The sequence below is a fragment of the Camellia sinensis genome, chromosome 4 (assembly GCF_055761805.1).
Source record: "Camellia sinensis isolate YWXY chromosome 4, ASM5576180v1, whole genome shotgun sequence".
Classification (NCBI taxonomy): Eukaryota; Viridiplantae; Streptophyta; class Magnoliopsida; order Ericales; family Theaceae; genus Camellia; species Camellia sinensis.
Genome location: NC_138964.1, coordinates 17,703,708 through 17,714,689, shown reverse-complemented (window position 1 = coordinate 17,714,689; position 10,982 = coordinate 17,703,708). Strand labels below are relative to the sequence as shown.

The window sequence follows — 10,982 nt, the reverse complement described above, 5'->3', positions numbered from 1 at the left end:
TCAAATGTTAGTTTTAAGCAGGTTGAATTTTTTTGTTATTAATCTTCTTCTTTTTTTCTTTTTTTTTTTGTCTTTTTATTTTAATCTTGGTGACTTGTCAAGTCATAGAATTTGTTTGTAGTAGCATGATGTTTTCACTAAGTTGTGTTCATATAAACTACGAAAGGCTGTATAAATTGTGTACAAATGAAGGTGATTAAATTTTATCATTCTTGAATTTGCTATTCCACTATACTTCAAACTCACTCTGCTATGTTTTTTTGGCCGTTACACTCTGTTTTATGACAGTCAACACTTTTTATTATCTTTTTTTTGTTTTACTTTTTGTGTTGATTTTAGCCGCTTATTGTTTATTCATTTTTTGTAGATGGATAATAATTATGCCACTAAGAAAGGGAGAAAGGACCTTATAGAGGAATTTGTAGTCCTTCAATATGCTGTTTCATCCATTAATTATGCATGTGCTATGTATATAGTGATTTTACATGCTGCATTCAAGAAGAAAGAAATTAGGTTGCAACTACTTAGATCACCTCACTCCTATGGAAAGCAGATTGAGCATTTCTATAGATTGGTCAATGATAGTGACATAAATTGCCATGACCAACTTCGGATGAATAGGCGGACTTTCATCTTTTTTATGTGGGTTAGTGCGAAGTGTTGGATTGTCTAATTCAAAGTATGTCGTCTTAGAGGAGCAAGTAGCAATGTTTTTGAATGTGCTTGCACATCATACTAAGAATTGCAAAATTAAATTTAATTTCATGCGGAGTGGTCAAACAGTTAGTAAGTACTTCAATAATGTTCTCAAGGCTGTGTTGCGCCTCCATGGTCTCCTCCTTAAGAAGCTTGAACCAATAAATGCTAAATGTACAGATGAAAGGTGGAGTTATTTTCAGGTACAATATATTTACAACTTCGCTTAATTAGCATATTGTATTTTTGTATTGCCTATATTAACTTTATAATATTGTTTTATTTTTAGAATTGTCTTTGTACTTTAGATGGAATCTATGTTAAGGTTCTTGCCATTGCAATAGGCAAACCAAGGTATAGAACGAGAAATAAAGAAATTGCCACAAATGTATTGGGTGTGTGCTCCCAAGACATGCAATTCCTATATGTCTTGCCTGGATGGGAAGGATCTGATTTTGACCCTAGAGTACTTAAAGATGCTGTCAGTAGACCCAATGGGTTGAAAGTCCCTGTTGGTATGATAATTATATATTGTTATATATATAAGTACACTATATCTATATTAAACAATTATTTTGTTACATATATAGTGAAACCATCTTACATAATTACAGGCCACTACTATCTCGTAGATGCGGGATGTGAGGGTTTTCTTGCACCATATAGAGGACATCGTTACTATCTTTCCACATGGGAGAGAAGGGGTGCCCCAACAACTCCATAAGAGTTTTTTTAACATGAGGCACGCTTCTGCTCGTAACGTCATTGAGAAGTGTTTTGGGCTACTTAAAATAAGGTGGGCAATATTGAGGACTTATTCTTACTTTCCAATCAAGACTTAATTTCGTATTATCACTGCATGTTGCCTTCTCCAAAATCTCATACAACGTGAAATGTCTATGGATTTTGATGATGATGAGAACGAAGAAATGAATCCTCCTCCTCTAGCTACTAAATTAGGAGATGAAATGATTGATATTGTTAAAGCCTCTGATCAATGGAGTGAATGGAGAACTTCCTTAACAATCTAAATGTTTAATGAATGGCAAGCAAGCAGAAGTTAATAAATTATTGTTGTGTAATGATTTTTATGTAATAGTGAGAGTTTATTATGACATGTAATTCAAACCAGATTTGTTTAGTTTTTGTGTGGTATTTGTAACAAATATTGTGTAAGTTGATTTGTTATTTATGATTGACATGTGTGTTATGATTTAAACTTATGATAAACATATATATAGGTATGGATGACACAGGTACCACTAGTTTTCGTAAGAAGGGGAAACCTCGAAGGTTTTGGAATCACTGTAAGGAACTCTTCCTCATTACAACCATGAAGGATGTAACCGCATGTAATCCCAGGTGGAAGCTTGATAATAATTAGTTTAGGGCAGACTTCTACAATGAATGTGAGAAGAAGATCTTAAGTGCACTTCCTAGAACTAATCTTCAAGCCACTCCTCACATCGACTCGAAGATTAAGTTGTGGAGGAAACAATATAACATTCTTCAAGATATGTTAAAGATAAGTAGTTTTAGTTGGGATGATGAACAAAAGATTTTGCTTGTTAATAGTGATGACGTATAACAGAACTATGTCAGGGTAAATCTCATTTTTATTTTGTTATTTGCATTACTCTTTACTTATAAATCAATCTTTTCTTTTTAATAATTGGATAATCACTTGTGTGAAGGGTGCTAGATGCAAAAAGGATGCGAAACAGGTCATTCATGTTCTATAAAGATTGGCCTATTCTATTTGGAAAGGATAGGGCGACCGGCAAACTGGCTGAGGATCCTGCTGATACAGTTGTAGCCATGGAAAAAGAGGATGCAAATGCAACTAGAGAAGAAGGAGAACAGTTTCATGTTGAACAGTTTAGTATGAACATGGGTGATACGGACTACTCAATGTCTACTGCAGGTAATCTTCCCAATCGTGTTAATGCTACTAAAACTAGGAAAAACTAGGCTCGACCTGCTGAGGGGATTCTCACTGAACTATCAGAGATGGCAAAAAATCTTGGATCATTCATTGAGAATACTAATACTACGATGGTGGAGATTGCTCATAGAATATGATATTCACATGACCTATCCCAACAAAGGAGGTTGGTTAATGTAGAACTTCTGAAGTTGCCAATGAGTAATATCCAAAGATTGATGGCAACCTTTATAATAGTGAAAGATGAAGACAAAGTTGTCTTGTTCTTCAGTTTAGATAAGAATGACAAGATGGAGTGGGTTTCTTTGCTATTGGAAGGTTATATTTGAATGTGGCATCTATTGTATGATGGTCTTTTTGTTTGCCACATGACTTGTAATATATTATGTGATGAATAAATATTATAGCTTAGGTATTATTTGCAGCTACAATCTATTTATCTGTTGCAATATATTATATGATGGTCTTTTTGTTGAGCTACTGCTGCTCTCTACTACTGCTGCAATCTATTTATATGCTGTTGCTGTGTTGGGCTGGTTAAGACTGGTTTTTGTAGCTTGGAACTTTTTTTAAATTAAGGATGTTAAGTTGATATTGTTATTTGGACTTATATTTTGCTATCTTGGGTTTTTAGTAGGTTATGTCCCTTGTTTAGGCTCATCATTTTTGTTATCCATATTGTATTTTGATGATTATTTGATTATGTTTTGATTTTGTTCTTAATAGATTAAATTGAGCAATATATTATGTTTTATCCATATATTATGTTTATCTAGAACTGCCAGAAAAAAGTTGGCAGGCTGCAAAGGATTTTGGTTGGTTGAACAGCTCTTTTAGCAGACCGTACAAATCTATTAGCCGGCCGGCAGATATATTGGCCGACTGGACAGGTTTTTAGCTAGGTAGTGATAGATCTTTTTGGGTAACAGTTTTGTTATGTGGTGCTTGAATAGGTTGGGCTGCCATAGTAAAAGTACCCAAATTTTTTTTGACCAAGGGGTGGAAACCCCTCTGGACCCCCTCTTCCCTTGGGGGGAGGCCTCCCAAACCCCCTATTGGATCCAGTATTTGAGTAAACAGTAAGGTTGAGTGAACAGTACTTATCAAGGTCCACCAACCTAACATATACCCCTTCTAATCGTAATATATTTTGTCTTTTAATTTATGACTTATTTACCCAAAAATAGGTTATTAGATTTTTTGGGACTATTTATGGAAAATATGACTCATGGAATTAGGGTCCTAAAGACTTATAATATGACTCATGTAATTATTAAACACTAATATTTGAGTACAAATTTATTGATAGTTGGATTCTTTAATATTTACAAAAAAAAAAAAAAAAAAGAAGAAGAAAGAAAGAAAGAAAAAAAGAAAAGAAAATAACATTGACTAAAAATTTATTGATAGTTGGATTCATTAATATTAAATAAATAAATAACATTGACTAAAAAATTTTTGATAGTTGGATTCATTAATATTAAAAATAAATAAATAAATAACATTGACTAAATTTTTTTGATAGTTGGATTCTTTAATATTTAAAAAAATAGAAAAAGAAGAAGAATAACAATGAGTAAAAATTTATTTATTCTTTAGTTGGTATAAGTCCAAATTTGATACTAATGCAAAAAGGATATTTGTGGAATTTCACATAGTTAATCTCATCCATATCTCTCAAAATAAACATGAACTATTACTAGTCCATTGGTTATCAAACAAACATAATTTTTTTCAATCCCCTCACTAATAGTCTCCTCACTACCAATCCCCTTCATTCTACCTCTGAAAACAAATAAGGCCTTAGTGAAAATGACCTATTGACATCCTCATTTGCTCAGAGCATCCCCATTGATGCATAATGCTTTGTAACTTGAAAAACCGAGGCTCGAATAGCCCGAAATCTTTCTTATATTCGCTTTCCTCTCCTCAGACTCCAAACCATCTCGTTGATCCTAGATCCTTCTCTACTCATACAGTAATGACGACGCCGAAATCCTTTTATCCCAGATCAATCTCATCCCTACGCCGATGCCCTCTCATCTCTCTCATCTTTCTTATATTCTCTTTTCTCTCCTCAGACTCCAAACCATCTCGTTGATCCTAGATCCTTCTCTACTCATACGGTAATGACGACGCCGAAATCCTTTTATCCCAGATCAATCTCATCCCTACGCCGAAGCCCTCTCATCCCTCTCACCTTTCATAAACCTCCCTCTCTCAGCTTTGTTAAATCTCCCTCTCTACTCATACAGTAACGAAGTCGAACAACGACGAACAACAAATGACAAAAAAAAAAAAACTCCTCACCTACCAGCGTGATGCCTGTCATACGCTAACAATGCTGGAAGCTTGTCATTACGTACCAGAAGAAAACGAATCTAAGGTAAACCCAAATTCGACAAAACTATGGCTTATGTTTTGGTTTCAATTTCTGTACGAATTTGTCGGTTGTGACTGTTTGGTTTTGGAATTTTCTTTCAATTTGTGTTAAGGTTCTCTTTAATTATGAGAAAATGTGTTTGGGGCTTATGAATCTATGATTGTTAGGGTTTTGTCATTATGGGTTTTCCCTTTAATTTATGATTGTTATTTTGATTTTGATTTTGATTTCAAACCAAATTTGTAACTTCTAAACTTTGTGCATTTGGTATGGAAATCTGTTAATGAAATATGTTGAATCTGTTCTTTGAAATGTGGGTTTTGCTTTAAATTCAACATGTGCAAAAATCTGTTAATAAGTTCATATGCATGTTTTGGGTTTTGGTTTTGCTTTAAATCTGAAATCTGGGTGTTGCTTTAACCTCATGCACCGCCTCAGTCAATACATCTTTCATGGAATTGTCAACCAAGTTTTGAAACAAAAACCCTTCTTGCATTGGCTTCAGGCATCTGTATTTGGGGAAAATAGGTTCTATTTCTACCTCATTTGTGAACTTATCTGCAAGAACAAAATCCAAAAGGGTGTTCTTGGAGATTAGTCCAACTAATAAAAAAAAAAATTGGATATTCAAGAACACAGAGCTAGCTATGGCATTTGGGTTTTGGTCAGATTATGCATAATGTTTCTCAATCTATGTCAAAAATCATAAAATAGAAAATTTGACAAAAAATTGAATCATAAAAAGGGTGTTCTTGGAGCTAGGCCAACAGGAAAAAAAAAAAAATTGGTTGTTCAAGAACACAGAGCTATGACATTTGGGTTTACATTCCTCATGACATTATGCATCAATACGAGGCTTGTCAATTTTTGTAGTTGGATCACATTACACATTATGCATCAGTATGAGGCTTGACATTATGCGTCATTATGCATCAGTATAAAGCTTTTCCAACTAAGTGTTACTTGGTAGTTGGATATGTCTCACTGTCAAAGATACAAGTAATCAGGAAGAAATTAAAATGGCTTTCATATTTTTTTATGCAGATTAAAAAATGGCTTCATCTTCTACTAATAATAGTAACATAAGATTAAAACCAAGATTGTGTGATTGTAGAAGAATGACTGCCATGTATATTGTACGAACCAATGAGAATGGAAATCAAAGGCGTTTGTTTTTTGTTTGCCCATCAAAATATGTAAGTATCTGTTATATAAATTAATCTTTTAGTATTTACAAATTTTTTTGTGTGATTTGATTAACTGATTCTTGTGCATTGTAGAGTACTAAGGAACACTACAATTACTTCAAGTTCGCGGATGATGATGATGACGACGTTACCTCCACAATCTATTCCAATGCTGGACCTCGGACAACTATAGGAACAGAAGAATTTAACGATCTAAGGAGAAGGCTTGGTGAGATGGACAATGAAATTCATGAGCATGGTAGAAGACTTCAAAGGATAGAGAAGAATTTCAAGGCAATAACTTTTGTCATTACATTTTGTGTCTTTTTGTACTTAATCATCTAAATGACTTACTTGTTAGGTTTTGACCAATGTTATGAATGTAATTAAAACTGGTTTTGTATTTTGTGTCTTTTCCTACTTTATCAGCTAAATGGCTGACTTGTTACGTTTTGGGGAATATAAATGAATGTTATGAAAAACTTGTTTTGTATGTTGTGTGTTGTCTATGTGGATGATGTGGACTGTGAGATGCATAGATGTGTATTTCATGTGGATTATGTCATGTGGATGTTGTTCCAATCTGTTTTCAAATGTTGTTTTTCTATTCCCATAAATGTATGTTATATTTAATTAGGACAGGAACGGACCTCTCTTTGTGGACATGGAACAGCCAGGACTGCTGAAGACTTACCACATTAACTGGACATGGAACAACCACCAATTCCGACAATTTATAAATTTATGAACATGTAATCTAACAATTTAATAATTCAATTCAATTGAACCTACTTCAACCTGTAATGCAATTTAGTTTATCCTGCTTCAATTGAACCTGGACCTGTAATGCAATTCAATTGAACCTGTAATCCAACAATTTATAGATTCATGCGTTCGTATCTCTTTGTGGACATGGAATAGCCAGGAAGACAACAAAAACTGCTTCAATTCAATTCAATTGAACCCCAAATACAACTACAAGTCAAACCACATACAATTCAATACAAATACGACTACAAATACAACTTAAACCAACATTTTCAAATGAAGCAAACAATCCGAAGTTTACAAATGAAATGCACCTAAAATTAGTACTGCAAAACTTAAAAAAAAAATAGGACATTTGGATCCGTTTCTATATTCAAGTCAACAAATTTTGATGGCACTATCAAATTTTGACTACTTATATTGTTGACCATTCCGGATTGAGTTGAGATATGCTTCCAATATTGTCCCCCATTTGCATTGTGCTTACCCATACCTGTAAAAATAAAGTAAATATTACAAATATTGTCCAGAAACATATTCACAAATCTAAAATTTAATTTTTTGCAGGAATATATTCAACATGTACCGGTACATATATACTGTCTTGTATGCCATCCATACAAAGAAAATAATAAGGTTGATGTTATGGCAACTTATCATGAAATAGTAACAAAATGGCATTAGTAATTTGAAGTATTAAATTACAAACCCACAACAAACAAAGTGTAATATAATAAGTCCGTTCAACACATACTGGTACATACATATTGTCTTGTGTGCCATCCATAGAAGGAAAATAGTAAGGTTGATTTTGCGGCACCTTGTGATGTAATAATAACACAATTTAATTAGTAATTTGAAGCATTAAAATAAAAATCGAAAAAAAAAAACACGAAACAACCTTCATATTTTAACACGTACCGGTTCGTACATAGTATGTTGCACGCCTCCTGTACAAGGAAAGCTTAACTTACGAGGTTCACCTTGACGCACCTTGCGACCCTATAGCGCCAAACATTGATGAATATTTTAGGTTTAACAAATTTTGAAATATACATATGTAGTGCGAAATAAAAAATTTACTTGTACGAGAGTAGCCTTCTTATTCTTTCCCTTCAACCGATTCACTGTTGCATCAGCCTTGCTAACCTTCTGTTTCGTACATGGACGGCCTCTTCGATGAGCGACCAAAGGACTGAGTACCTTGCGAGTAATGCTTTCTTTTGTAGTAATGTGACCAGGCGGACTTTTTGATGAAGTATGGGAATGTGGTAAAGTACTAGTAGAAGGTGGTACAGTACTAGTACATGGCACATTACTCACACTACCAGATTGAATTGTTCTCACTTGATCCTTGATTTCCATCAACCCAAGTTGAATCACTTCTTGCGTATACTTCTTGCTTTGAGATAAAATACATCCCCTTCTTCGGTTCTTCAACTTCACCACTCTCATTAAATTCAAGATTATTATCTTGTTCTCCAGCATCCTTACTCACATTGAATGAATTATTGTTTGAATCAATATCATTGTAGCTTTGAAGTGAAATAGAATAGACATTAAGAGAGTTAGTAGACAAAACATTGATTGCTTCCACCAACATTCTTATCATACAACAACCAACATTATAAGGAAGAAAACAAGAACAATACAAATTGTTCAAAACAACAACAACAACACAAAGAAACTCAATTTTTCATCTCTTTACAGGTTTATTTTTACACTTCTATTTCAAACTAAAATAAAAAATAAAAAATTAGTGTTTCTAAGCACAAATACATGGGACAGGTTCCCTTCAATTAAAAGGTAAACAACTTTAAACAAGCAAAATTAGCATTATAGCAACAGAAAATTATCATAAGCAACAAGAATCAAAGAGGTAAAAGTAATGATTGTAGCTCCTTTCAGAGGTAATATCTGTAGACACCCCATTTTTGACCGCCCTTAAGAATTGAGCACTACTGATGTTTCATTTGGTGGAGAAAGGTGTGCAGGGCAAAAGTTCAGTTTCTTCGGCAAGGGGAGAGTCAAATCTCAACTTCATACCCCATTTTGGACCAAAGCTATTTTGAACGGTTTTAGACCTTAAAACCCTCTATTTCAAAACATTTTTGAATTAAAGTTTTTATAATGTTCCGAGGCTCACGTTTTGTTAAATGTTGCGCTTTTCGATAAACTGAGTCAGGACAGAGTGGAAATGAATGAAAGAGAGATGAAATCTTTGAAAAATCTTTCAAAACACCTTGTTTAGGGGTTTGGAGTTGAAGAAAAGAAGAGAAGAGAGAAGAAAACTAGTTTGGGAGAAGTTTGGCATGAATCCGGGTAGGACCGAAACTGTGCGGCCTCACCGAAACGGGCATAACTCTTTGCACAAGAGGAATTTTGATGCAAGGTTGGCACAGTTGGAAATCTTACTTCCAGGGATTCATTTTCCACTCAAGAAACTCCTAAAGCCAAGTCCGGATGGGGGAGATATGGTTGGTTGAAGTAGGGCATCAATCTGGTTGGACCGAATCTGCGCGGCTTCACCAAAACAAGCATAACTTTTTGCACAGATGGAATTTTAATGCAAGGTTTGCGCCATTGGAAAGCTAACTTCTGGGGATTCATCTTAGTTGGTGGTAGACCACCTTGACCCTTTTGACCTGGTCGGCCGACGAGGTCAAGTGGTCGGCCGACCACTTGAACTGGTCAGCCAGCTCCCATCCTGTTTGTCTCAGTGAGTGTGTTCCAGCTGTGCCAGCTGGGAGACATTTGCTACATCCTCCATACACATGTGTGGAGGATCTTGACCTTTGGTTTGAAGCTTCTTTTAGAAGCTTTAGACCTTTTGTTCTATAAGAGAAACCATATCCCTCACTTGAAAGGGTTCAGAAAATTTCTAGGACTAAACAATATATCTCTCTCTTTTGAGCTCTACATTGCTTAGTTCTTGGCACCACCTCTCATAGCCTAACACTTCCATCATCAACCTAAGGTCCTTGGAGGGTATTTTCAGAGGTTCAAGGTTGGGTTTTTGGGTCCAGAGGCTGCTGGTTTCTGCTGATCTTCAAGGGTAACCATTTTTTTCCTTTTTGAGCAATATTTTGATCCATCTTTTAGCTATACTTGAAAGCATTTTCGAGCTTTGACATAAAATGAAAAGAGTCTTATTTTGAGTCCCTCTTGAAGTTTGTTTAAGGACATTTTTCTGTTAGAGGTCATCTACCCCCTTGTATGCTTCATCCCTCTTTTAAGGCTTATTTTACTTCATATCTTAGCCTTACTTGCAAGCATTTTTGAGCTTTGACATAAACTGAAAAAAGTCTTATTTTGAGATCCTCTTAAAGATCGTTTAAGGTCATTTTTCTGTTGGGGGTCATTTACCCCCTTGCATGCTTGTTTGTATCTTATTTTGAGCCTTGCATCAAGTCCTTGGTTTTGTGCTTTGTTTGGCCTTCTAGCCACTGAAATCCAGTGGATTTTCAGTGGCTAGCATACTATTTTGAGAGCCAAAATCAGAGGGGGGTGACTCCCTCTCTCCTTGCCTTGTTTGTTGGCCCTTTTGGCCTTACAAAGGAGCTCCACTTTGCATGTTTTGAAGCCATATTTTAGGCCCTATTTGGTGAGTTTTAAGGTTTGCATAAACTCTTTCTGGAGCCCATTTTTCCATATAAAGTGTCTTTTATGCATGTGTAGAGCAATCCTATTCAAGGCCTTTCAAAGGGGCTTTCACTTGCATGCTTCCTAGACTAATTTCAGGACCTTTTTGGTGAGTTTTAGGGTCCTCATAATCTCTGTCCAGAGGTGGTTTTGCCATTTTGTATGTCTATCTTATATGTGTGGAACAACCCCTTGCATGGCCTTCTAAAGGAGCACATCATTCTTGCATGCATTGATTGAGTTTCTGTGGGTTTTTGGGCATTATTTGGCATGGAATACTTCTATTTTTGGCTGGTTTGGTGAGCTCTCATGTGCTTCATATAGCTGTAGTGCAAATCATGGTTCACTAGCTTACTTCGCA

The 10,982-nt window shown here is 35.1% G+C and overlaps 1 protein-coding gene across 1 annotated transcript; it reads left to right on the top strand.

Annotated features, from left to right (window-relative positions):
• Positions 1-764: 764 nt before the first annotated feature.
• Positions 765-1,420, top strand: LOC145823609 (uncharacterized). The gene is made up of 3 exons (XM_082923098.1): positions 765-899; positions 986-1,211; positions 1,311-1,420. The coding sequence occupies exons 1-3, from the start codon at positions 765-767 to the stop codon at positions 1,418-1,420; spliced, it is 471 nt and encodes a 156-aa protein (XP_082779224.1).
• Positions 1,421-10,982: the final 9,562 nt, after the last annotated feature.

What these genes read in the sequence shown, in the direction of transcription:
- LOC145823609 (XM_082923098.1), top strand. Translation starts at nt 765, where the DNA reads ATGCGGAGTGGTCAAACAGTTAGTAAGTACTTCAATAATGTTCTCAAG. An exon ending in AAAGGTGGAGTTATTTTCAG is followed by an intron (nt 900 to 985) that starts GTACAATATATT and finishes TTTTATTTTTAG; the next exon opens with AATTGTCTTTGTACTTTAGA. An exon ending in TGGGTTGAAAGTCCCTGTTG is followed by an intron (nt 1,212 to 1,310) that starts GTATGATAATTA and finishes ACATAATTACAG; the next exon opens with GCCACTACTATCTCGTAGAT.